At 43.0% G+C, this 27,945-nt stretch overlaps 1 protein-coding gene across 7 annotated transcripts in view; it reads left to right on the top strand.

Moving 5' to 3' along the window:
• The first annotated feature begins 978 nt into the window (after positions 1-978).
• Positions 979-27,945, top strand: part of UBR3 (ubiquitin protein ligase E3 component n-recognin 3) — a 282,358-nt gene continuing 255,391 nt past the window's right edge. For all 7 annotated transcript variants that reach the window (XM_030916531.1, XM_030916525.1, XM_030916526.1 and 4 more), the window contains exon 1: positions 979-1,594. In XM_030916531.1, the coding sequence (XP_030772391.1) occupies positions 1,038-1,594 (557 nt within the window). In that variant the 5' untranslated portion in view covers positions 979-1,037. The remainder of the gene's footprint in view (positions 1,595-27,945) is intronic.

The raw sequence follows: 27,945 nt of genomic DNA, 5'->3' as shown, positions 1-27,945 counted from the left end.
CTAGGAATGGTAGAATTCAAAGTTTTCTGTTATGAGAATCAAATGAGTTAAAACATACAAAGTTTTAGCATGTAAAGTTAATACATAAAGTTTTATTTAGCTTATAATTTAGTGATTCATAAAATTATTGAGCAAATTTAACTTATCACTGTTATATGATGATCGTGACATACTTAACTAATGTAGAAGACCAGGACTGTAAAATAATCTGTCTTAATTATGTTTCATTCATTTCAAACACACGGTTATGGATTGGAAACACCCCTGTTCTTCTTTGATGTTGTTATTGTTTTTTGAGACGGAGTTTCGCTTTGTCTCCCAGGCTGGAGTGCAGTGACGTGATCTTGGCTGACTACAACCTCTGTCTCCTGGATTCAAGCGATTCTCCTACCTCAGCCTCCCGAGTGGCTGGTATTACAGGCGTGCGCCACCACGTCCAGCTAATTTTTGTATTTTCAGTAGAGACACGGTTTCACCATGTCAGCCAGGCTCATCTCAAACTCCTGACCTCAAGTAATCCACCTGCCTCGGTCTCCCAAAGTGCTGGGATTACAGGTGTGAGCCACTGCGCCCGGCCTTCTGTTTTTCTTTGGATTGCTCTTCCTACAGTTTTTGTTTTCCTTAAGTTGGGGGTCTCACTCTGTCGCCTGCTGGACTTTGATAACAACTGGAATGTACATCTTGAACAAAATGCAGATGCCTAAAGTACATCTGAAAGATGATGTGAATAATCCCTGTGCAAATAAAGAAATAATTGCCCTTATTAAAGACTTCCTATAAGGTGAGTCCTTTATTTCAGTAGCTCTTAACTTAGAAAGTTGGGAGCCTAGCTTGGTCCAGAGGCACCCAGGCTGGAGGGCGGGGAGAAGGCTCTGCAGCCCGAGGGGGCGTGTGCAGGGGCGGGGCTGCGGGCGGAGGAACGCGGACGCTCCGGGTATCGCGAGAGTTGGGCGGGCCGAGCAGTCGCAGCAGTCTATTCCCTCACTCTCCCTGGAGGAGCCGCTGGCCCTGGACTCTCCAAATTCTGAGCTCTCATCATGGCGGCGGCGGCCGCGGCGGCCGCGGCGGCCGTCGGGGGCCAGCAGCCGTCACAGCCCGAGCTGCCCGCGTCGGGGCTGGCCCTAGACAAGGCGGCCACCGCCGCGCACCTCAAGGCGGCCCTCAGCCGGCCGGACAACCGCGCAGGTGCTGAGGAGCTGCAGGCGCTGCTGGAGCGGGTGCTGAGCGCCGAGCGGCCGCTGGCCGCGGCTGCCGGCGGCGAGGACGCGGCGGCGGCGGCCGGAGGCGGGGGCGGTCCGGGGGCAGCCGAGGAGGAGGCCTTGGAGTGGTGTAAGTGCCTTCTGGCGGGCGGCGGCGGCTACGACGAGTTCTGCGCGGCGGTGCGGGCCTACGATCCCGCGGCGCTCTGCGGCCTGGTCTGGACAGCCAACTTCGTGGCCTACCGCTGCCGGACGTGCGGCATCTCGCCGTGCATGTCACTGTGCGCCGAGTGCTTCCACCAGGGCGACCACACTGGACACGACTTCAACATGTTCCGTAGCCAGGCCGGGGGCGCCTGCGACTGTGGGGACAGCAACGTGATGCGGGAGAGCGGGTGAGTGGAGCCGTCCCCGCGGGCGAGGCGACCCTGGGCTGGGGACGTCGCGGGAGGGCCTGGAGCGGGGCACCGGGAGCCCACTCTTGAGCTGTCAAGGGGAGGGTGCGGGGGAGGGTGCAGCCACAGGGGGATGGAGGTGACTGAGCTGTCAGCGGTGGAAAGGGGGTGGGGAGCAGAAAGCAGGGAGAGGAGAGCGTAGAGCATGTTTAGGAAACCGGGCTGCGAATTATGGGGAAGCCAGGGTGGGTAAATGATTGCGAGAAAAGAGCCAGTGTATGGGTTAGGAGGGGAGTGAGGGGAAAAGGATTTTTGAGGAAGCTCGTGTCGAGCTGTCAAGTGTGTACTTGTTGGGAAAGGCTATAAAGCCTGGTTCTTGGGAAGAGACTTAGGTTGTGATTTGGATTGGCTGGGAGGGGTTGTTATTGGGGACTGTATTGGCTCGCGGGATGATGAGAGCTGGGAGGTGGTCTTGTACGTGCAGGGAAGGACGCTTGAGGTCTTCTGAACTGCCAGTGTGTCTGTCAGTATGAGAGAAGGAGCTCTTGAGGAGGGAGGAGAGAAGGGGAGGGGCCTGCATGAAAAGTGACTGTTGAGCTGTCAGTGGAGTATTTGGTATGCTGGGATGACATTTAGAATTGGGCTACCGAGCAGTCCGTTACAGAATACCCGCCGTACCAGGAGAACAAACAAAATACTGAGCGAACTAGGAATCAAGTGTTAGGTCTTCTCCAGTTAAGGGCACTTTATTCACTCACTGATATGTGAACATCTAAGAGGAGACAACAAATGCCCTTTTGACAAGAGCGATACATCAGATGTTGGGACTTATGAGAGAAGACATTTAAGAGTTTGCAGTGAGTTACAGAGAGTTAGTACATGTAGAGTCTTGGCTTGGAACGTGATGTCAATGTCAGGGACAGTATGAGAAAAAAGGAAAAAGCGAAAGGGGCGATTTTGGATGGGCAGTAGTTGAAAGAATATTAGCAACTACTAGTTGCTAGCAGTTATTAAACTTCTTCAATTTTCAGGTCTTAGGATTAATGACAGAGTACAATCTTTTTATAAATGGTCACCTTTTTTTTGGGAGTACTTGTAAGGTTACAGTTACTCCAAAATGTTGGTACTTACTATGTGCAAACAAGGCTTCTTGGATATTAAAAATGAATGAAACATTGACCAACCCCTTACTCTACTTGCACTGGAGTAGAAAGTAATAAATTCCTTAAACAATAACTTGATAACTAGAGGAGGGAGAGGAGGTTTCTGTCCAGAGGGAGTAAGAAAAAGTCTTCAGAAAGAAGGTATTTTGATTTTGCTAATAATAATAACATAATTGCAGCTAACATTTGAGTTTTTATTTATTAATTTATTAATTTATTTTTTTAAGATGGAGTTTCACTCTTGTTGCCCAGGCTGGAATGCAATGGCGCGATCTCGGCCCACTGCAGCCTCCACCCCTTGGGTTCAAGCGATTCTCCTGCCTCAGCCTCCCAAGTAGCTGGGATTACAGTCATGCACCACCACTCCTGGCTAATTTTGTATTTTTTTTTTTTTAGTAGAGACAGGGTTTCTCCATGTCGGTCAGGCTAGTCCCGAACTCCCGACCTCAGGTGATCTGCCTGCCTTGGCCTCCCAAGTGCTGGGATTACAGGCGTGAGCCACTGCGCCCCGCCAACATTTGAGTTCTTGAACTGTATCTCTGACACTTTAAAAGTACTTTTTAAAATTTTATATTTGAATAAGTAAAATATATAGCTAATAAAGCAGATACACACACACACACAGTTGGAAATTTTTCTCCCATCTAGTCTTCCATCTGTCCAGTTCCTTCCTGCTTAGTTTCTCTTAGTGCAGAACAAGCAAGGATGTTTCCTAGTTTTTCAGTCTCTTTTTTGTGCAAAGGGTTGCATACTTTCCACTGTTCTACATCTTGCATTTTTTAGTTATCTTAGATGTATTTTCTTATTAAAAAATCAGTGTCATCATTCAATTTTTTAAAAAAAACTGCTGCATAGTGTTCCATGTTTTGAATTTGCCATTCTTTTTTTAAATTTCTTTTTTAATTTTAATTTTGTGTGTGTGTGTGTGTGTGTGTGTGTGAATTTTCCATTCTTGATTTAATGTCTCTTCATGGGCATTTGACTTTGCAGTATAAAATTAAAAAGTGGTATTATCTGTCTTTTCTCACCTAGTCAAGAGAGTCAGTGGGATAAATTCTCAAATGTGTGTTTTCCAAATTGCCCTCCCTAAGGCTTAGTACTGATTACTGTATGAGACTGCCTGTTTTCCAACAGCCTCATCAACAGAGTAGTGGTGAAATTTTGGACTTTTATCTATCTGTTTAGTTAAAAGTGGCCAAATTCTAGCTGTTTTACGTGATTTAACTTATTTATTCTTTGACTCTGAGATTGTTACTTTTATTATTTTCATTGTACAGAAGAGGGAAGTAGGGCAGAGTTAAAAAAAAAACTTGCTCAAGATTACACTGGCAGTAAGCTAGGCATGCTGGCTCCAGGGCTCCAGAGCGGGACTAGTCAACCGTTTCTCTTTACTGCCTCTACTAAATAGCATTCTTACTGGTTTTTCTTTTCAATTCTACGTTTTATCTTTTTTTTTTTTTTTTTTTTTTTTTTTTTTTACTTAATATGTTATTCTTATTTGGGCCTTCGTTTCTTTCTTTTTAAACTTTTTTGTTTGTTTTTGTTTTAAAGAAGCACATCAAAACAGGAGTTGGAGCAATCCTTTACTGATAGTTAGACATTTTTATTTCTTGGACTGGGTTAGCATTTAGGAAGGCCTCCAGAGAACCTGAAGGTAGGAAATGACATTGATTCTTTCCTGACTTTTGGAATACAGTGGTGATTATCAGATTGTTGAGGATGAGATGCAAGTCTGATTGCTTGTGATGCTTCAGTGTACTACCAGAAATATGTCAGTGAGTTTCTTTGAAGGTATTCATACAGTTTTAGGGTATCCAGGCTATAGATAGTCAACATCCTAACCTCATGGTATTTGCTTTTACTGGTGTCTCATAGGTAAGTAGTATTTTCCCAGTCTGGCAACCCTCTATGAGTTGATACGTAATATTTAAAGATTTATTATTATCTCTGTCTGAAACTAGAACTATTGCCTGTATGTGTCAGCAGTTGCCATGTCCAGTTTCATAAAGGGCAAGATTGAACAATAAACAGTATTGTGGCCTTGTGATTATTCTGAATTTTTTATAACTGCTTGGATTGGATAGAGTAATTTTTCTGGGCTATACAACTAATTTACTGCCTCAAGAGAAATAGGTGATGTTGACTAGCTTTGCAACCTAAAAGACTGCCTGTGGAACCTTTTTAGAACTGGAAATCATCAACAGCTTATAACACTGTTCTCATGGGCAAAGCTGGACTACCCTGCCATGAACAGAATGTTTGAACTTTTCTAAGTTTTTGATATTTTAAAAACCCGTTTAGGTTGCCAAAGATTGAATGTGTGTTGATTTTGGGTTTTTATTCTAACTGCCATAAAAGTTTGTAAATTTCATGGTCAGTCACTTTTAAAGGAAGGATTCCTTTTTTTCTGCTGTTTGTGCTCTTAGTAAATGAGAATACATCTTGCTGTGCCATAATCCTTTTCACAAGTGTCTGACTGTTGCCTGTACGATGTTCAGTGATTGGAGATGGAGAAGGATCTTGAATCCATCACAGCTGTATTTATATTTAATTTTCAAATTAGCAATTATAGAACTATGGGGAGGATTTAGTTATTTTTGACTGAGTAGTATTGATATAGTCAATGTGGCAGTATTAGCAGATATACAAATCAAAGGAAGAAAACCATTGAGGATTCATTTGTGGGATGAGATCACAAAGGCTATGGAAACTGTGTACTAATAACTGTATGTGGCCGGGCGCGGTGGCTCACACCTGCAATCCCACACTTTGGGAGGCCAAGGTGGGCGGATCACGAGGTCAGGAGATCGAGACCATCCTGGCTAACATGGCGAAACCCTGTCTCTACTAAAAATACAAAAAATTAGCTGGGTGTGGTGGTGGGTGCTTGTAGTCCCAGCTATTTGGGAGGCTGAGGCAGGAGAATGGCATGAACCTTAGAGGTGGAGCTTGGAGTGAGCTGAGATCTTGCCACTGCACTCCAGCCTGGGCGACAGAGTGAGACTCCGTCTCAGGAAAAAAAACAAAACAAAACAGCTGTATGCGTAACTACAGTTTTGCCACTAGTGAGTAAATGCAGTGCAGTCATTGTCAGAAATGCTTCATGGGGGCTGGGTGCGGTGGCCCACACCTGTAATCCCAGCACTTTGGGAGGCTGAGGTGGGCAGATCACCTTAAGTTGGGAGTTCAAGACCGGCCTGACCAACATGGAGAAACCCCATCTCTACTAAAAATGCAAAATTATCCGGGCGTGGTGGCACATGCCTGTAATCCCAGCTACTCCGGAGGCTGAGACAGGAGAATCGCTTGAGCCCGGGAGGCAGAGGTTACAGTGAGCCAAGATCATGCCATTGCACTCCAGCCTGAGCAACAAGAGTGAAACTCCATCTGGAAAAAAAAAAAGCTTTATGGGTGGATTAACTCAAAACAAAATGAAACAAAACAAAATAGCCTGTAATGGAAAGTCTAAAATACACTCGTTCCTCAGTATATGGTATATATAGGAGACTGGTTCCAGAATACCCACCTCCCACCCATTCTCCAGGGTATACTGAAATCCTGCTTGTAAGAAAAGTCTACCCTTCATGTATGTGAGTGTCAGATCCCATGAATTCTGTATTTTCTTTTTTTTTTTTCTTTTTTTTTTTTTTTTTTTCTTTGAGACGGAGCCTCGCTCTGTCGCCCGGGCTGGAGTGCAGTGGCCGGATCTCAGCTACTGCAAGCTCCGCCTCCCGGGTTTACGCCATTCTCCTGCCTCAGCCTCCCAAGTAGCTGGGACTACAGGCGCCAGCCACCTCTCCCGGCTAGCTTTTTTTGTATTTTTTTTTTTTTTTTTTTTAGTAGAGACAGGGTTTCACCGTGTTAGCCAGGATGGTCTCGAACTCCTGAACTCGTGATCCGCCCGTCTCGGCCTCCCAAAGTGCTGGGATTACAGGCTTGAGCCACCGCGCCCGGCCATAAATTCTGTATTTTCGATCCATGTTTGGTTTAAAAATCCTTGTATAAGTGGAACCCTTGCTGTTCAAACTAGTGTTGTTCAAGGGTCAACTGTAATGTCTGACTGGCTGGTTTTGGGCTCTGATGGGATACTAACCGGAAACTGGGATTTTAAACATTTAGTTCTCAAATTTTGGTGCAGAAAATGAGGAGTTTCATGTTCTGTCCTATATTACAGATATTTTTGTCTCCTTACTTGTTCTTTCTCACGTATTCTAAGCTCCTTAAAAGATAAGGACCTCATTTTGCTATTAGCCAGAGGCCAGCACAGTCTCTTGTACTTAGTAGGTGTCAGTAATTTTGAATTAAATTGGATAAAAAAGTGGCTGCTATACTCAAAAAGTTGCTGTCAGATTACATTGCTTTAGTTATTCATGAGGTCGTATTGATTATTAAATCCATAGCAGCTTTTTTCGGAGTGCTTTCATTTTTTGTAATTTCGGAAGTAATACACATTGATTATAACATAAAAATAAGTGGATAAAGTAAAAAGTAAAGGTGCCTTTCTCCATCCTACCCCTCAGTAAGAAATTTCCCTTTCTTTTTTTTTTTTTTTTTTGAGACAGAGTCTCGCTCTGTAGCCCGGGCTGGAGTGCAGTGGCTGGATCTCAGCTCACTGCAAGCTCCGCCTCCCGGGCTTACGCCATTCTCCTGCCTCAGCCTCCCGAGTAGCTGGGACTACAGGCGCCCGCCACGTCGCCCGGCTAGTTTTTTGTATTTTTTAGTAGAGACGGGGTTTCACCGTGTTAGCCAGGATGGTCTCAATCTCCTGACCTCGTGATCCGCCCGTCTCGGCCTCCCAAAGTGCTGGGATTACAGGCTTGAGCCACCGCGCCAGGCTGAAATTTCCTTCTTTTGAGCTTACTTATGTATTTAAAATACATTAGTTATAATTTATCCAGCATTTCTAGTTTTTTTTTTTTTTAGAGACAGGTTCTCGCAGTGTCTCCCAGGCTTGAGTGCAGTGGTGTGACATCACAGCTCACTGCAGCGTTTACCTCCCAGGCTCAAGTGATTTCCCACCTCACCCTCCCAAGTAGTTGGGACTATAGGGACACACCGCTACACCCAGCTACATTTTTTTTTTTGTATTTTTGGTAGAGATGATATTTCACCACGTTGGCCAGGCTAGTCTTGAACTCCTGGCTTCAAGCAGTCCATCTGCCTCAGCCTCCCAAAGGGCTGGGATTATAGGCATGGGCCAGAGTGTGGTGCCTGGCCTGTGTTGTGGGAGGTTTTTAGGTTTTTTGGTCTGTGGTAGCCAGAAATTGAACCATGTGAATGTCTGGTTGAATAGTGTTACTCTCTTTAGTATCTTGTTTTTTTTCCCCTTAACATATTTATGGACACTATCTCGAAAGTTGAACTGCTTCATTTTTGAAGTTAAATAGTATATCATTGTATTTCCATGTTTTTGTAATGTACTGTGATTTTTGCAGTCAGTTCCCTACTGATAGACATTTAAATTGTTTCCAGACTTGGGCTGTTGTAAACATTGTTGCAGCAAGTATTCTCGTATACGCTTCTTCATATGTGTGTGAGCTTATGTATGAGGATAAATTCCTAGAAGTTATATCTTGGTTGAAGGAAATGTGCAAATTCAACTTTGATAGAACCCTCCAAAGAAATTAATTTACATTCCTGCCAACAATGTATGAAACAGTTTGTTTCCCCATATCCTGGCAGTATATATGGTGGTATCAATGTTTCTGATCTTTGCTGCTCTCATAAGGAAAAGTGACATCTTGTATCTTTTTTTTTTTTTTGGAGACAGAGTCTCCCTCTGTCACCCAGGCTGGAGTATGGTGGCCTGATCTCGGCTCTCTGCAAGCTCCGCCTCCTGGGTTCATGCCATTCTCCTGCTTCAGCCTCCTGAGTACCTGGGACTACAGACGACTGCCACCGTGCCCTGCTAATTTTTTTTGTATTTTTAGTAGAGACGGGGTTCACAGTGGTCTCAATCTCCTGATCTCGTGATCCGCCCGCCTCGGCCTCCCAAAGTGCTGGGATTACAGGCGTGAGACACCGCGCCCGGCCTCTTGTTTCATTTGTTATCTCCCCGTCCCACTGCTCTTTCTTCCCAGCCAGGACTATTTTGAAGCAAATATCAGATGCCTTATAATTTAATTTAAAAATATTTGAGTATGCATCTGAGTAAAGACATGTGAACTCTAAAACATAACTCAAGTGTCCATCAGCAGATGAATGGATACACAATATGTGGAGTATCTATACAATGGAATATTTAGCCTTAAAAACTATAAAATTCTGACATGTTAGAATGTTACAATGTAGATAAACCTTGGAGACATTATGCCAAATGAAATAAGCCCATCACAAAAGAACAGATACTTCTGTTTATATGAAGTGCCAGGAATAGTCAAATTCATATAGACAGAAAGCAGAATAGTGATTATCAGAGGCCAAGGGAAGGGGAGACTGGGGAGTTATTTATTTATTTATTTTTTTGCGAATCACTCTGGCATTTATTATTTTTTTGAGTCTCACTCTGTTGCCCAGGCTGGAGTGCAGTGGCACGATCTCGGCTCACTGCAAGCTCTACCTCCTGAGTTCACGCCATTCTCCTGCCTTAGCCTGCCTAATAATTGGGACTACAGGTGCCCACCACCATGCCCAGCTGAGTTGTTGTATTTTTAGTAGAGACGGGGTTTCACCACGTTAGCCCGGATGGTCTGGATCTCCTGACCTTGTGATCTGCCCGCCTCCGCCTCCCAAAGTGCTGGGATTAAAGGCGTGAGCCACTGTGCCCAGCCTGGGGAATTATTTATTTATTTATTTATTTTGAACAGATACAGAGTTTCAGTTTGGGAAGATGAAAACGTCCTTGAGATCGATGGTTGTGATGGTTGCAAAACAATGTGAATGTACTTAATGCCACTAAACTGTACATTTAAGATGGTTTTAAATGGTAAATTTTATGTTATTTATATTTTACCACAATTAAAAATAATGTCAGGCATAGTGACTCGCACCTATAGTCCCAGCTATTCCCAAGGCTGAGATGGGAGTATTGCTTGAGCCTGGGAGTAAGAGGCTGCAGAGCCTGGGAGTAAGAGGCTGCAGTGCATTATGATCAGACCTGTAAATAGTCACTGCACTCCAGCCTCAGCAACATGAAGCGACCTCATCTCTTGAAAACAAAGCAAAAAACAAACAAAAAACTCCCTCAAAACCACAATACCAATACTACACCTAAAATATTCATAATTTTTTGTTTGTTTGTTTGCTCATTTTGAGATGGAGTCTCACTCTGTCACCAGGCTGGAGTGCAGTGGCACGATCTCGGCTCACTGCAACCTCTGCCTCTTGGGTTCAAGCGATTCTCCTGCCTCAGCCTCGTGAGTAGCTGGAACTACAGGCGCATGCCACCACGCCTGGTTAATTTTTTGTATTTTTAGTAGACGTGGGGTTTCACCATATTGGTCAGGCTGGTCTCGAATTGCTGACCTCAGGCAATCCACCTGCCACAGCCTCTCAAAGTACTGGGATTGCAGGCGTGAGCCACCACACCTGGCCTAATTTTTTAATCATTGTAAAACTCAGTTAAAACTATTTTCAATTATGAAACAATTTGAATTTACAGAAAATTACAAAAGTAATATAACAGATACCTTTGTACTTACCATTGAGATGAATAGATGTTAACCTTTTGCCATGTTTGCTATAGAGCTGCTTTTAGTCAAAACACCAAAGAAAGGTCAACCCACCTCTCCTTTCCTTTCTCTTTCCCTCTCCAGAAGTTACCATTTTCCTGAAATTCCTGGGCCACATATATATGTGTGTATATATATATATATATATATATATATATATATATATGTGTATATATATATTTATTTATTTATTTATTTATTTATTTATTTGAGATGGAGATTCACTCTGTCCCCCAGGCTGAAGTGTAGTGGTGCGATCTCGGCTCATTGCAACCTCTGCCTCCTGAGTTCAAGCAATTGTTCTGCCTCAGCCTCCTGAGTAGCTGGGATTACAGGGGGCGGCCACCATGCCCAGCTAATTTTTGTGTTTTTAGTAGAGACGGCGTTTTACCATATTGGCCAGGCTGGTCTCGAACTCCTGACCTCAGGTGATCTTCCCGCCTCAGCCTCCCAGAGTGCTGGGATTACAGGCATGGGCTACCATGCCTGGCCTCACCAGGAATTTGAGGTCTTGTTTTTCTGCTTATCGAAACTTGGTATTAATGAGAATACGTGGACACAGGGAGGGGAGCAACACACACTGGGGCCTGTTGGGTGGGGGACGGGGAGAGGGAGAGCATCAGAAAAAATAGCTAATGCATGCTGGACTTCATACCTAGGTGACGGGTTGATAGGTGCACCAAACCACCATGGCAAACATTTACCTATGGGACCTGTACATCCTGCACATGTACTTCAGAACTTAAAAAAAAAAAAAACCCAAAAAACACTTGGTGTTATATATATAAATTTATAATATTTTAGCAATCTACTGGATACAGACATCTTTTTAAAGTTTATATTTTCTTGAGTAGTGAAGTTGAACATCTTTTCATATGTTTTGGGGCCATTTGGGCATCTTCGCTGGTGAACTGCTGGTTTATATTGCCTGTTTTGTTTGTTTTCCTGTTTTACTGAGTTTTAAGAATGCTGTACGTACTCTAGATGCTGATCCTTGGTTGTATAAATACCTGATTTCATCTTCTAGTTTGTGTCTTTTTACCTTGAAATACATAATTTTGTTGTAAACAATTTTAAATTAAAAATGTAGTTTTTCTTCTGAAGTTTGTATTATTTTTATTTTGTTAAAGAAATCTTCTTCACTCTGGTTTTAAAAAATGCTTATATGTTTTCTACTAAAAGATTTAAGGTTTTTCATCGTACACTTAGGTCTTTTGTCCATCTGAAATTTATTTTTACATGTAGTGTGAGATTGAGGTCTGTATTAGTCTGTTTTCACACTGCTATAAAGAACTGCCCAGCTGGGCGTGTTGGCTCATGCCTGTAATTCCAGCACTTTGGGAAGCCGAGGCAGGTGGATCACCTGAGGTTGGGAGTTCGAGACCAGCCTGATCAACATGGAGAAACCCTGTCTCTCCTAAAAATACAAAATTAGCCAGGCGTGGTAGCACATGGCTGTAATCCCAGCTACTTGGGAGGCTGAGGCAAGAGAATCGCTTGAACCCGGGAGGCAGAAGTTGCGGTGAGCTGAGATCACGCTATTGCACTCCAGTCTGGGCAACAAGAGGAAAACTCTGTCTCAAAAAAAAAAAAAAAAAAAGAAAGAAAGAAAAAAGAATTGCTGGAGACTGGGTGATTTATAAAAGAAAGAGGTTTAATTGACTCATAGTTCAGCATGGCTGGGGAGGCCTCAGGAAACTTGTAATCATGGTGGGAGGCACCTTATCACAGCAGCAGGAGGGAGAAGAAGCAAGCAGGGGAAATGCCAGATGCTTATAAAACCATCACATCTCGTGAGAACTCACTATCATGAGAACAACATAGGGCAAACCATCCCCATGATCCAGTTACGTCCACCTCATCCTGCCCTTGACACATGGGGATTATGAGGATTACAATTCAGGATGGGATTTTGGGTGGGGACACAGCCAAACCATATCATTAGATCTAATTTTATCTTTTTCAATATGAGGATTCACTTATTGAACATTTTTTTCCTCCGTTGATCTATAGTGTCACCTCTATCACATACCAAACCTCCTATGTGTGTCCTAAGCTCTCTATTGTATTGATATGTCTCTTGTAGCAATACCATACTACTTTTTTAGAACATTAAAATGTATTTTGATATGGCAGGATTTCTGTATTATTACTCTTCAAAAGGATTTTTGGCTGTTCTTGGTCCCTGTTTTCATTTGAATTTCAGGACCTTGTCAAGTTCTTTGGAAAACTTCTGTTAAGATGTTGACTGGCATCACATTAAATATGAGGAGGTTGCAGAAAGATACATGTTCAAGTATATTCATTGTAACACTGAAACAGGGAAAAATGGAAACAATGAGATTAGTTAACTGTAGTTTAATCATTCAGTGGAATACTTTATGGTAGAATACATAAATTGCCATCCATCTTATTCTGTGCTGATATTATACCAGAATGAGTAATTTAGAACAGAAATTTATTTCTTCCAGTCTGGAGGCTGGGAAGTCCAAGATTAAGGCTTTGTATGTGTGTGTGTGTGTGTCTGGTGACCAATAAGAAGGTGAGGCCTTCTTATTGCATCCTCACATGGCAGAAGCTGGGAAGAGGGCAAATGGGGCCTAAGCTAGTTCCCTCCAGCACTTGCTTAAGTTAGAGCCCTAATGGACTTAATCACATCCCCAAAGACTTCTGCCTCTTAATACCACCACAATGGAGATTAAGTTTCAATGTGAATTTTGGAGGGGACACACATTCAGACTGTGGTGCTCTGCCTCTGCCCCTTGCCTGCACAAAGTTTACACACATACAAATACATTCATTCCATTCCAGTAGCCCCAGAAGTCTTAACTTGTTCTAGCACCAGCTCAGAAGTCTAAAGTTGAGAGTCTTATCTAAATATCATTTCAATCAGATATGGTGAGACTCAAAGATATGCTTTATCCTGTGGCAGATTTCTCTCTAGCTGTGAACCTGTGAAGTCAAACAAGTTACCTGCTTTCAAAATACAGTGTCTACACTGTTGGTGGGAATGTAAATTATTAATAGTATAGCCACTATGGAGAACAGTATGGAGGTTCCTCAGAAAACTAAAAATAGATTACCATAGTAGTAATTTCACTACTGGGTATATATCAAAAAAAAAAAAAAAAAAGGGAAATCAGTATATGAAAAAGAGACATGAAGTTCCATGTTTATTGCAGGACTATTCAGAGTAGCCAAAATATGGAATCAACCTAAATGCCCACCGATGGAAGAATGGATAAAGAAAATGTGGTATATATGCACAATGGAATATTATTCAGCCATAAAAATTATGAAATCTTGTCATTTGTAGCAACATGGGTGGGACTGGAGGTTATTATGTTAAGTGAAATAAGCCAAGGGCAGAAAGACAAATATCACATGTTTTCACTCATGTGTGGGAGCTAAAAAAGTGGATCTCATGAAGATAGAGAGTAGATTGGTGGTTACCAGAGGGAAGGGGAGAAAGGAGAAGGGGGATAAAGATAAGTTAATTAGTGGGTACATATACGTGGTTTGATGGAAGAAATAAGACCTAATGTTATATAGATCAGTAGGGTAACTGTAGTTTACAATAATCCATTGTAAATTACAAAATAGCTAGAAGAGAAGAATTTGAATTGCTGTAGCATAAAAAGACAAATATTTAAGGTGGTGGTATTCCAAGTACATTGATTTGATTTTTACAAATTATATGAATGTATTACGTTATTACATGTACTCAGAAACTATGTACATCTATTATGCGTCAGATAAAACACACACACACACTAACACACACATATATTGCAATGGTGAGAGAGGCAAGCACAGATGTTTTCATTATGAAGGGAGGAATAGGCAAGAAGAGAGGAGTGACAGATCCCAAGTAAGTGCAAAACTCAGTAAGGCAAACAACATTAAATCCTAAGGCTTGAGAATAATTGTCTTGCTTTCTGGACACACTGTGTTGGGGGTTGGGTCCCCAAGGTGTAAGAATTAAAGAAAGAGGAAAGAAACACGAAAGGTGGCTTGCCGGTCAAGACTGATTGATTTTAGAGAAAACAAACCTGACGGGAGGGAGCCTTCTGGCCAAGTTAGGCCCACTGTCTTACAGACTAAGAGTTTTTAAGGATTCAGAGTGGGAGAGTTTATCACGGGTGTGGACTGCTTCTGTGTCTCTTCGTTGTGATTATCTGGGAGGGAGAGTTGTGTGTCTTCCCATACATTTTTCTGCAGCTACAGGCATACCCCCTGAGTCTGCTTTTAGCTTCCCTATCTTAGTGCACCTGATAGAAAAGGAATGTGCTTATTAAGACCCACTGTTTTACTGGGGCCTATTGTATGAGCGTGAAGTTTGGCAGTTACCCAAGAGACTTTTCCCCCACCTCCCTCTGGGCCTGACTGTCTTATCTGTATTTTACTGTCTGCTCTTTCTGGCTGCTTGTAGTTAGCAGAGAAGTTACTTCCTTGAAATGCATGAGACTAGAAAGGAAGCTGGAACTTAAAGTGGTGGTGTCTGACTGAGATGACGGTACCCCTCCTCTGTCACAAGGCTCCTCGTGGTGGCTCCACCCCTGTAGCCTCTGTTGGGTGCAGTCCACACTGTACCTCTTACCAGTTGGAATCAGGTACCTGTGGCTCTCCTAGGCTAGAGTTGCAGGTTGGTGACTATGTAACTATGGTTCTGGGGTTTTGGGGGCAACCCTGCCCCCACAGCTCTACTGGGTGTTGCCCTTGTGGAGACTCTCTCTGGTGGACCTGCCCCCCTCCGACCCCGCTGGCTCCACTAGGCATTGCCCTCATGTGGACTCTGCTGCTGACCTGCCCTGTGACAGTTTGCCCTGTGACAGTTCTCTGCCTGGGCCTCAGGCTCTCTGGTACATCCTTTGAAATTTAGCAACATGTGGACACTTGAAAAGGCTGCTTACTGCTTGTTCCTTTGGGAGTGGCAGCCTTAGCAGCTTCCGGCCCCACTTGAACTACAGATGGGGTACAAGGAGCACTGCATTGGAATGCAGGGAGCAGAGACTTGAGTTGGTGCTGTGCAGCAAGCCCTGAGGCTCCACAGGTACCCTGGACCTCTCCCTTGAAACAGTTCTGCCCTCAAGGCCCCTGCATTCTGGGCCTGTGGTGGGTATGGCTGTCTCAAAGATCTCAACAGCTTTTAGGGTCATTCTTCCATTGTCTTGATGAAATAGTCACACCTTGGCCACGCCCTTGATTTTTTTCTCCTAAGCATCCTTTTTTATTCTTTACCTGGCCTGGTTGAGAATTTTCCAAATCTTTACATTCTGTGTCTTTCTTGATTATAAATTTCATCTTCACCGCATTGTCTCTCTTGGGATTTTACTATAGGCAGCCAAGAGGAGCCATGCAATATCCTGAACACTTTGCTTAGAGATTTTTTTCTGCTAAATATCCTAGTTTATAGCTCTTAAATTTTGCCTTTCACAAAGTAGTAGGACATGGATATAATTCAGCCAATTTTTTTTTTGCCATTTTGTAAAAAGAATGGTCTTTCCTCCAGTTTTCGATACGATATTCCTCATTTCTGCATAAGAGATCATCAGAATGGCCTTTATTCATATTTCTACCAGAATTTCATTCTTCCTTTGGGCCCTCACTGGAACTATCTTTAATGCTTCTTTTATGGCAATCTAAGCTTTTCCTAGCATTCACTTCAAAACTACTCCAGCCTCTACCTATTACCCAGTTCCAAAGCCACTTCCATATTTTCAGGTATTTGTTATAGCAACAACATCACTTCTCCGTATCAATTTCTAGCTTAGTTCATCTGTGCTATTATAACAAAATACCTGAGACTGAGTAATAAAGAACAGAAATTATTTCTTACAGTTTGAAGGCTGGGAAGTCCAAGATCAAAGCACTCATATTTGGGGTCTGGTGAGGGCCTTCTGCTGCATCCTCACATGGTAGAAGGGATGAAAAGGGCAAAAGGGGCAGATCTTGTGTCCTCATATGGTAGAAGAGTGGATAAGCAAAAGGGGCTTGAGCTAGTTCTCTCCAGCCCTTTTATAAGTCACTAATCCATCTGAGAGGGCAGAGCCCTAATGACTTAATCAGTTCCCCAAAGGCCCTGCCTCTTAATACCCCCACAGTGGGGATTCAGTTATGAACATAAGTTTTGGAGAGGTCACATATTCAAACCGTAGCACCATCTATGTAGTATTACACATGGAATTATTATTGAATATTGAACCAGTCTTGCATTTCTGGGATAAAATCCACATTGTCATGATATATTATCCTTTTTATAGATTGCTGGATTTAAGTTGCTTGTATTTTGACATGAGGATTTTTGTATCTATAGTCAAGAGGGATATTGTACTATACTTTTCTTCTTTTGCAATATGTCTGTCTGATTTTGGTATCGGGGTAAAGCTGGCTTCATAAATGAGTCGGGAAGGACACCCTCCTCTTTATTTTGTAAGAGTTTGTATAGAATATGACATTATTCCTCCTTTAAATATCTTGATAGAGTTTGTGGGTGAAACAATCTAGGTTTGGAATATTTGTTGTTGGAGGCTTTTTAACTTAATTGTAATATTTGTTGAATAAGGTTTTCACATATTCAATTTCTTTTCTTCTTTTTTTTTTTTTGAGACTGAGCTTTGCTCTTTTTGCCCAGGCTGGAGTGCAGTGGCGCGACCTTGGCTCGCTGCAACCTCAGCCTCCCGGGTTCAATTGATTCTCCTGCCTCAGCTTCCTGAGTAGTGGGGATTACAGGCGCCTGCCACCACGCCTGGCTAATTTTTGTATTTTTAGTAGAGACAGGGTTTCACCACGTTGGCCAGGCTGGTCTCGGACTCAGACGATCCACCCGCCTCAGCCTCCCAAAGTGCTGGGATTACAGGCGTGAGCCACCACACCTGGCCCTATATTCAATTTCTTTAGTGACCTGTGTCATTTATTCAGTACTTTTTTTTCTTTTTTTTTTTTTGTTTTTTTCCTAATTTTCTTTTTATTGAGGATGTTACTTTTTTTTCTTTATGTGAGCTTTGACAGTTTGAATCTTTCATGAAGTTTGTCCATTTCATCTAAGTTGTTGAATTTATGGGTACAAATAAGGAGAAATTTGTACTATTTGTCCTTATTTTCTCAATGTCTGTAAAGTATGTAGTGATATCCTTTCCTATTTATTTATTTATTTATTTATTTATTTTTTGAGACAGGGTCTTACTCTGTCGGCCAGTATGGAGTGCAGCGGTGCAATCGAGGCTTACGGCAGCCTCCTGGGTTGAAGCGATTCTTCCTCCTCAGCCTCCCCAGTAGCTGAGACTACAGGTGTGCACCACTGTGTCTAACTAATTTTTTAATATTTTTTGGTGGAGATGGCATTTCACCATGTTGTCCAGGCTGGTCTCTAACTCCTGAACTCAGGTGATCTGCCACCTCAGCCTCCCAAAGTGCTGGTATTACAGGTGTGAGCCATTGCGCCTGGCCGGCTTTTTCATTTATCACTTTTTTTACTTTTTCAAGGGATCAGCTTTTGGTTTTACTGATTTTGTTGTTGTTGTTGTTCTCAATTTCATTGATATCTGCTCTTCATTATTATCTTCCTTTGTTTTGAATTTAATTTTCTAGTCTTTTTATGGTTTCTTAAGGTGGCAGCTTAGATTTGTAGTCTTCTTTTCTAATGGGATATAATGCAATAAATTTCCCTCTAAGCACAGTGTACAGGCATCCCACATTTTTGATATATTTTCATTTTTATGTAGTTCAAAATATCTTCTATTTTCTGTGATCTCCTCTTTAGCCAATGGGTCATTTAGAAGTTTTGAGCTTTTTTTTTTTTTTTTTTTTTTTGAGGCGGAGTCTCGCTCTGTCGCCCGGTCTGGAGTGCAGTGGCCAGATCTCAGCTCACTGCAAGCTCCGCCTCCCGGGTTTACGCCATTCTCCTGCCTCAGGCTCCCGAGTAGCTGGGACTACAGGCGCCCGCCACCTCGCCCGGCTAGTTTTTGTATTTTTAGTAGAGACAGGGTTTCACCGTGTTAGCCAGGATGGTCTCGATCTCCTGACCTCGTGATCCGCCCGTCTCGGCCTCCCAAAGTGCTGGGATTACAGGCTTGAGCCACCGCGCCCGGCAGTTTTGAGCTTTTTAAGGCTGGGAGTGGTGGCTTCTGCTGAGGGTGGCGAATCACTTGAGCTCAGGAGTTCGAGACCAGCCTGGCCTACATGGTAAGACCCTATCTTTATAAAAAGTAGAAAAATTAGCCAGGCATGGTGGCATGTGCCTGTAGTCCCAGCTACTCAGAAAGCTGAGGCAGGAGGGTTTCTTGAGTCTGGGATGTAGAGGCTGCAGTGAGCCAGGATGGCACCACTGCATTCCAGTCTGGGTGACATAGTGAGACCCCATTTCAAAAAAAAAAAAAAAAATTTTTGAGTTTGTTTTTTTTTTTTAAGATTATGACTATATTAGTAATTTTCTTCTCCTTCTCCTTCTTTTCTTTTTGAGACAGGGGTCTTGCTCTGTCACCTAGGCTGGAATGCAGTTGTGCACCATCTCAGCTCACTGCAGCCTCCAGCCTCCATCTCCCAGGTTCAAGTGATTCTTGTGCCTCAGCCTCCCAAGTGTCTGGGACTACAGGCACACCACCATGCCCAGATAATTTTTGTATTTTTAGTAGAGACAGGATTTTGCCTTGTTGCACAGGCTAGTCTTGAATTGCTAGACTCAAATGATCCACCTGCCTCAGCCTCCGAGAATGCTGGGAGTATGAGTGTGAGCCATGGTGCGCAGCCAGTAATTTCTAATTTAATTCCATTATGGTGAGAGAGCACACTTACACGACCTCAGTTTATTTAAAATAGTTAAGGTTTCTTTCATAGCTCAGAATGTGGTCTGTCTTGGAATGTTCTATGTGCACTAGAAAAAAGCGCTTATTATTCTGTTGCGGGGTGTAGTGTTTTATAAATGTCAATTTGGCAAGTTGGTTGATATTGTTGTTCAGGTCTTCTATGTTCTTACTGATTTTCTGTCTGCTTGTTCTCTTCATTACTGAGAATGGTGTTGAAGTCTCCAAATATAATTGTAGATTTGTCTCTTTTCCTTGCAGTTGTCAGTTTTTGCTGCTTGCATTTTGGAGTTCTGTTGTTAGGTATACACTTAGGATTGTTATGTCTTTGTGATGAGTTAACTTTTTTATCATTATATAATGTCCTCTTTATCTCTGGCAATATTCCTTATTCTTTAGTCTATTTTGTCTGATATTAATGTCATCACCCATATTTCTTTTGATTATTGTCAACATGGCGTGTATTTTTAAAACTCTTTTTTTTTAGGGACCGGGCGCTGTGGTTCACACTTGTAATCCCAGCACTTTGGGAGGCCGAGGTGGGCGGATCACGAGGTCAGTAGATCGAGACCAGCCTGATCAACATGGTGAAACCCTGTCTCTACTAAAAAGACAAAAATTAGTCGAACGTGGTGGCATGTGCCTGTAATCCCAGCTGCTCGGGAGGCTGAGACAGGAGAATCGCTTGAACCCGGCAGGCGGAGGTTGCAGTGAGCCGAGATTGCACCACTGCACTCTAGCCTGGGTGACAGAGCAAGACTGTCTCAAAAAAAACCAAAAAATCTTAAAGTGTTTTTTTTTTGGAGACAGCATCTCACCCTGTCACTGAGGCTGGAGTGCAGTGGCACAGTCTTGGCTCACTGCAGTCTTGACCTCCTGAGCTCAGGTGATTCTCCCACTTCAGCCTCCTCAGTAACTGAGACTATAGGTATGTGCCACCACACCCGACAAATTTTTTTTATATATATATTTTTTTATAGAGACAGGGTTTTGCCAAGTTGTCCAGGCTGGTTTCAAACTCCTGAACTCATGCAATCCACTGGCCCCTTGGCCTTTCAAAGTGCTGAGATTATAGACGTGAGCTATCATGCCTGGCCAAATTTTTTTTTCTTTTAAACTGTTGGTGTCTTTTCTTGAAAACTCTTCGTGTGTGTGTGTGTGTGTGTGTGTGTGTGTGTGCTGGCAGTTGATCTTGTTTGGCCTTGCTTTTTAAAAATCCAGTCTTCAAATCTCCAGCAATGGTACTTAGACCATTTACATTTAAAACAGTTATTGATATTATTAAATTTAAGTCCATTGTTTCCTGTTTATCCCATCTGTTCTTTGTTAGCTTTTTCTCTCTTTTATGCCTTTTTCAGACTTTTTAAAAATGTTTCCATTTACTCTTCTTTGTTGGCTTATGAACTGTAACTCTTTTGTTATTTTACTGATCTCTTTATGGTTTATAGTATTATCACAGTTTATTTATACTACTTTATGTATAGTACAGAAACCTTATAATAGTTTGCTCCTTTTTAAATTTCCCTCTAAGCCATTATCCTATTGTTGTCAAACATTTTACTTTTAGATATTTAATAAACCCCTGAATATAATGTTATTTTTATTTACACAGTCAACAATTTTAAAGAGATTTAAATAATAACTAAAAAATCTTACCCATCTACTTACGATTTCCAGTGCTCTTTGTATCTTTATGTAAGTTTCTATTTTTTCTAGTATTTCTTTCTGCTTGAAGGCCTTTACTTTTCTACAGTGTGGGTTTGCTAGTGATGTATTCTTCCTTTTTTTATACGTCTGAAAATGTCATTATTTTGCCCTTTTTTGCCTGTGTTTTTGAAAGATAATTTCTTTGGATATAAGATTCTAGGTGGACATTTTTCTTTTAGTACTTAATTTTTTTTTTAAATTTTATTTACTATTTATTTTTTAAGAGACAGGGTCTCGCTCTGTCTCCAAGGCTAGGGTCCAGTGGCACAGTCATAGCTCACTGTAACCTCACACACCTGGCTCAAAGGTTCCACCTGCCTCTGCCTCTCAGGTTTGTTTTTTTTTTTTTTTTTTTTTTTTTTTATTGAGACAGAGTTTCGCTCTTGTTGCCTAGGCTGGAGTGCAATGGCGCGATCTCGGCTCACCGCAACCTCCGCCTCCCAGGTTCAAGCAATTCTCCTGCCTCAGCCTCCCGAGTAGCTGGGATTACAGGCATGCACCACCATGCCCGGCTAATTTTGTATTTTTAGTAGAGATGGGGTTTCTCCATGTTGAGGCTGGTCTCGATCTCCTGACCTCAGGGGATCCGCCCACCTCGGCCTCCCAAAGTGCTGGGATTACAGGCGTGAGCTACCGCGCCTGGCCTTCAGGTTTTTAATAATTAAGATTACAGGTGTGTTCCACCATGCCTGGTTAATTTTTTAAAATTTTTGTTTTTTATAGGGATGGGGGGGTCTCATTAGATTGCCCAGGCTTCTCTTTGAGTAAAGATGCTCCAGTGTCTTCTTGCTTGCATTGTTTTCAAGGAGAAATCTAGTCTCATCTTTATCTTTGCTCCTCTATACTTACCATGCCTTTTTCTGTGACTGCTTTTCAGAGTTTTTCTTTATCCTTGTTCTGAGCAATTTGGTTATGATATGCCTCAATGTAATTTTTTAAATCTTTTTTGGGTTTGTTGAGCTTCTTAGACTTGTGAGTTTATAATTTTCACCAAATTTGAGCATGATTTCTTTCTCTTTTTTTGTTAGTTTTTTTTTTTTTTTTTCCATAATCATAAGTATAACTCTGCAGTTCAGCTAGGCATGGAAGGGAATAAGGAAAACACGGAACCCAAAGGGAACCGCAGCGAGAGCACAAAGATTCTAGGATACTGCAAGCAGATGGGGTGGAGGGTGCTCTCCTGAGCTGCAGAAGGAATGGTCCAATGGTTAAGATAAAACACAAGTCAAACTTTTTAGAGTTGTCCACAGTCAGCATTGGTGATCTTCTTGCTGGTCTTGCCGTTCCTGGACCCAAAGTGCTCCATGGCCTCCACAATGTTCATGCCTTCTTTCATCTTGCCAAAGACCACATACTTGCCATCCAACCATTCAGTCTTGGCAGTGCAGATGAAGAACTGGGAACCATTTGTGTTGGGTCTAGCATTTGCCATGGACAAGATGCCAGGACCTGTATGCTTCAGGATGAAGTTCTCGTCATCAAATTTCTCCCCGTAGATTGACTTGCTGCCAGCACCATTATGGCATGTGTAATCACCACCCTGACACATAAACCCTGGAATAATTCTGTGAAAGCTGGAACCCTTGTAACCAAGTCCTTTCTCTCCAGTGCTCAGAGCACAAAAGTTTTCTGCTGTCTTTGGAACCTCATCTGCAAACAGCTCAAAGAAGATGGGGCCCAAGGGCAAGCCGTTGACAGTAATGTTGAAGAACAAGGTGGGGTTGACCATGGGCGCCCAGCGGCACTTGGTGGCGTCTGCAAAGTACGTGATTTCTTTATGTATTTTTCTACCCTACCCCGCTTTTGTGGACTCAAATTACATGTACAGTAGCCTGCTTAAAATATAGCTCACTGATGCTTTTTTCATTTTTTGGAGTCTTTTTTTTCTGTTTTATTTTTGTTTATATTGCCAAATCTTTGGGCCCTCTAATCTTTTTTCTGCCGTATCTATTCTGCTGTTATTCCTATCCAGTGTATTTTTTTATTTCAGACATTGCAATTTTAATCCCTAGAATTTCAATTTGGGTCTCTTTTTATATCTTCCATATCTCTACTTAACTTTTTTTTTTTTTTGAGATGGAGCGTTGATCCATTTCCCAGACTGGAGTTCAGTGGCACCATCTTGGCTCACTGCAACCTCTGCCTCCCGGGTTCGAGTGATTATCCTGCATCAGCCTCTGTGTAGCTGGGATTATAGGCACCTGCCACCATGCCTGGCTAAGTTTTATTTTATTTTATTTCGATTTGATTTGATTTGATTTGATTTTTTTTGAGACGGAATCTCGCCGTGTCGCCCAGGCGGGAGTGCAGTGGTGGGATCTCGGCTCACTGCAAGCTCCGCCTCCCGGGTTCACGCCATTCTCCTGCCTCAGCCTCCCGAGTGGCTGGGACTACAGGCGCCCACCACCGTGCCCGGCTAAGTTTTTGAAGTTTTAGTAGAGACAGGGTTTCACTGTGTTAGCCAGGATGGTCTCGGTCTCCTGACCTCGTGATCTGCCCACCTCGGCCTCCCAAAATGCTGGGATTACAGGCGTGAGCCACCGTACCCGGCCTATTTTGATTTTTAGTAGAGAGGGGGTTTCACTTCGTTGGCCAGGCTGGTCTTGAGCTCCTGGCCTCAAGTGATTCGCCTGCCTTGGACTCCCAAAGTGCTGGGATTACAAGTGTGAGCCACTGTGCCCGGCCTCTACTAAACTTTTGAACTATGGAATGCTGTTATAAAAACTTTTTAATGTTCTTGTCTAGTAATTCTAACGTGTTAGTTCTGGGTTACTTTCTCTTTTTGGAGACAGGGTCTCCCTCTGTTGCCCATGCTGGAGTGCAGTGGCTCGATCTTGGCTCATTGCAACCTTTGCCTCCTGGGTTCAAGTGATTCTCCTGCCTCAGCCTCCTGAGTAGCTGAGATTACAGGCGTGTGCCACCACAGCCCAGCTAATTTTTGTATTTTTAGTAGAGACGAGGTTTCACTATATTGGTCAGGCTGGTCCCAAACTCCTGACCTCAGGTGATCTGCCCTTCTCAGCTTCCTAAAGTGCTGGGATTACAGGCGTGAACCATTGCACCCAGCCTAGGTTAGTTTCAATTTATTGATTATCCTATTCATTACAGATTGTGTTTTCCAGCTTCATTGTGTTCCAGATACTGGATGCCTCATATTGTGAGTTCTCCCTTGTTGGGTGCTTGAAATTTTGTCTTTTTATGAATATTTTTATTCATTCATTCATTCATTCGTTAATTCATTTATTTATTTTTGATGGAGTCTCGCTCTGTTGCCAGACTGGAGTGCAGTGTTGCCATCTCGGCTCACTGCAACCTCCACCTCCCAGGTTCAAGCGATTCTCCTGCCTCAGCCTCCCAGGTAGCTGAGACTACAGGCATGCGCTACCACGCCCAGCTAATTTTTGTATTTTTGGTAGAGACGGGACTTCACCATGTTGGCCAGGATGATCTTGATCTCTTGACTTTGTGATCCGCCCACCTCGACCTCCCAAAGTGCTGGTATTACAGGCATGAGCCACCGTGCCTGGCCCATGAATTTTTTTTTTTTTTTTGAGACAGAGTCTCGCTCTGTCGCCCAGGCTGCAGTGCAGTGGCAGGATCTCAGCTCACTGCAAGCTCCGCCTCCCGGGTTTACCCTATTCTCCTGCCTCAGCCTCCCGAGTAGCTGGGACTACAGGCGCCCGCCACCTTGCCCAGCTAGTTTTTTGTATTTTTTAGTAGAGATGGGGTTTCATCATGTTAGCCAGGATGGTCTCGATCTCCTGGCCTCGTGATCTGCCCATCTCGGCCTCCCAAAGTGCTGGGATTACAGGCATGAGCCATCGTGCCTGGCCCATAAATATTTTTTAAACTTTGCTTTGGTGTACAATTTTTGTGGAAACAGTTTGATCCTTTTAGGTGTTGCTTTTATGATCTGTTGAGTCTGAAGAAGTGCTAATCTGGTGCTCATTATTCTCCACCGCTGAGGAAAGATACTCCTGTGTCACCTTTCGAATGCCTCCTGAATTACAAGTTTTCCATCAGTTTGGCTGATGGGAACAGACATCATTCTCAACTTTATATGTGAGCATGTACTGTTTTCCCGTCCTTTCAAATGTTTTTATCCCTGGCCTTTGGTAGTGTCCACACATTTATGTGCTAATTAGTACTCTGGCAAATAGTCGAATACTCAGGAACACTCTGTGTAGATTTCTGGGATTATTTCTGTGTGAAATTCTTTACTTTTTTGTACTCTGTCCTGTAAACTATAAGCAGCATTGGTTTTCCTAGATGCTTATTTCTGTCTTCTCAAGTTCACAGAGTTTGGCCCCATTTTGATTCTCCTTCCTTTACTGCGGCCTGGAAGGAGTCAAGGAAGTAAGCTGTGACACCTATCGCCACGTCACCTGCTTCCCATTTATCACAGATTATTGTCCTTCATTGCCTGATGTCCAATATCTTGAAAACCATTGGTTCATTTATTTTATCTGGTTTTTTGTTTGCTTTAGACGAAGGGGTTAACACAATGACCTTGTTATTTTTGTTTTAGATACAGATTTTATTTAATTTACTTATGTTAATAAAGAGTATTTTTGAAGTAAGTATAAAAGTATTATAGTTTTTTTTTTTGCCTTTAGGGTTAACTAGTGCTTTGATTATAACAGAGAAGAAAAAGTGATATTGCCTGTCTGCTCTTGCAGAGAACAAATTACTTAAATGAGATGTTTAACTTTTTAAATTATGCACATATTTACAGTACAATATTAACTTCTACATTACAGTTATATTTACTTTTTTTTTTTTTTGAGACGGAGTCTCGCCCTGTCACCCAGGCTGGAGTGTAGTGGCCAGATCTCAGCTCACTGCAAGTTCTGCCTCCCGGGTTTGCGCCATTCTCCTGCCTCAGCCTCCCCAGTAGCTGGGACTACAGGCGTCTGCCACCTCGCCCAGCTAGTTTTTTGTATTTTTAGTAGAGACGGGGTTTCACCGGGTTAGCCAGGAGGGACTTGATCTCCTGACCTTGTGATCCGCCCGCCTCGGCCTCCCAAAGTGCTGGGATTACAGGCGTGAGCCACTGCGCCCGGCCTATATTTACTTTTTTATATTTAAGTTCACTTAGGGCAGTTACCAAAGTGAACTTTCTTTCATGTATGTGCTCCCAGAAAGTCTATTGCTTTCTGCTCTATTTTTGGGAGAGGACTATCTCCTTTTGGGGAAGGACCCCACATCTGTTACATATATGAGTAGATCTTCTTGAAAACATGTAATGTCAAGTTTTTTAATTTTTTTTTTTTTTTTTTCTTTGAGACAAAGACTCTCATTCTGTTGCCTAGGCTGGAGTGCAGTGGCATGATCTCAGCTCACCCTCTGCCTCCTGGGTTCAAGTGATTTTCCTGCCTAAGCCTCCCGAGTAGCTGGGATTACAGGTGCCCACTACCACACTGTTCTGTGTGGGAAATGTGCAAAGGAAGAAGAAAAGACACACACACACACTCCCTTTAAGGGTAAACAACCTTTATCTAATGTAAATGGCAATGCAGATATAATAAATAATATAAGCAAATGGATATAATAAGCAAATTGCAATGGGGAGGGGATAAGGGAAAAGATACATATATATTTACACTCACTAGACTATGGAGGGTTCACCACCAGACTGGCAAGCAACACCCTGGGCTCCAGAGTCGGCCTGGGCTCACCAACAGCCTGGGCTGCAGAATATGGACACTCACCAGACTGGCAAGCAACAGCCTGGGCTCCAGAGTCAGCCACTTGTCTGTTCACAGACGAGGAGAGGTCTCTGATGAAGCTTCCGAGCAGTCTGGGACCCTAGCTTTTTTTGTAATGAGTTGTTTGGCATGAGGCCCAGTCACGAGTGCCCTGCATGACTGGGCTCAAGGAACACAACAAGGTCAACTTGTTTTTGTGATTGTCCATCGGTTTTCAATAACTAAGATATAGGAATTGATTGAAATAGAGATTTCTCTGTAATGGTGCTGGATGAACACCTCAAGGGGCTCACAAAACCTCTTCTGGGACTTGGTGACCATTGTTTGTGTCCACGTTCAATTGAGTTTCAAATTTAATATTTAACTTTTCCTCCACACACACATGGCTAGTTTTTCTATTTTTAGAAGAGATGGGGTTTCACCATTTTGGCCAGGCTGGTATTGAACTCCTGACCTCAAGTGATCCACCCACTTTGACCTCCCAAAGTGTTGGGATTACAGGCATGAGCCGCAGTGCCTGGCCTGATTTTTAAATTAGGAACTTTTAGCTTGTTTTTTTTTTAATACAGTTGGTCAGATGTTGTTAAGTCAGATAGAATTTGGATGGTATATCCCTCTCTCTCATCAAAATGCAGATTCAGTTGTTTGCTGCTTGCAGAATCCAGTTAACAAGAACAAGGTCTGGTATAAATTAACTTTTTATTCCAAGGGTAGCTCAGGGGAAGAAAGCTTCCTGCTTTAAGGATGCTGCTTTGCTTTTGGAGCAGAAAGTGAGCACTTTTAAAAGGGGGCCTAGGCTGGGCGCGGTGGCTCAAGCCTGTAATCCCAGCACTTTGGGAGGCCGAGACGGGCGGATCATGAGGTCAGGAGATCGAGACCATCCTGGCTAACACAGTGAAACCCCGTCTCTACTAAAAAATACAAAAAATTAGCCGGGCGAGGTGGCAGGCGCCTGTAGTCCCAGCTACTCGGGAGGCTGAGGCAGGAGAATGGCGTGAACCCGGGAGGCGGAGCTTGCAGTGAGCTGAGATCCGGGCCACATTACTCCAGCCTGGGTGGCAGAGTGAGACTCGGTCTCAAAAAAAAAAAAAAGGGGGGGGGGGCTAATGTAAGTGGCATGCAGGAGAGGAAGGAAGCAGGTGGGGATCTGCATGCTAGCTTGGTGCCTTATCTACTGGGAGAAGGAGCTGATGAGTGCTGACACCTTTGTGGACAAGATTAAGTTGTAAAAGTGGCTGAAAACCCTCCAGGTAGGAGAGAGTTTTGTAGTGGGCATACTTTGGGTTGTAGCTGGACTGTTGT

This window comes from Rhinopithecus roxellana, chromosome 14 (genome assembly GCF_007565055.1).
Source record: "Rhinopithecus roxellana isolate Shanxi Qingling chromosome 14, ASM756505v1, whole genome shotgun sequence".
NCBI classification, from domain to species: Eukaryota; Metazoa; Chordata; class Mammalia; order Primates; family Cercopithecidae; genus Rhinopithecus; species Rhinopithecus roxellana.
Note: the sequence above shows the minus strand (reverse complement) of the source record. Positions and strands in the feature narration are given on the sequence as shown.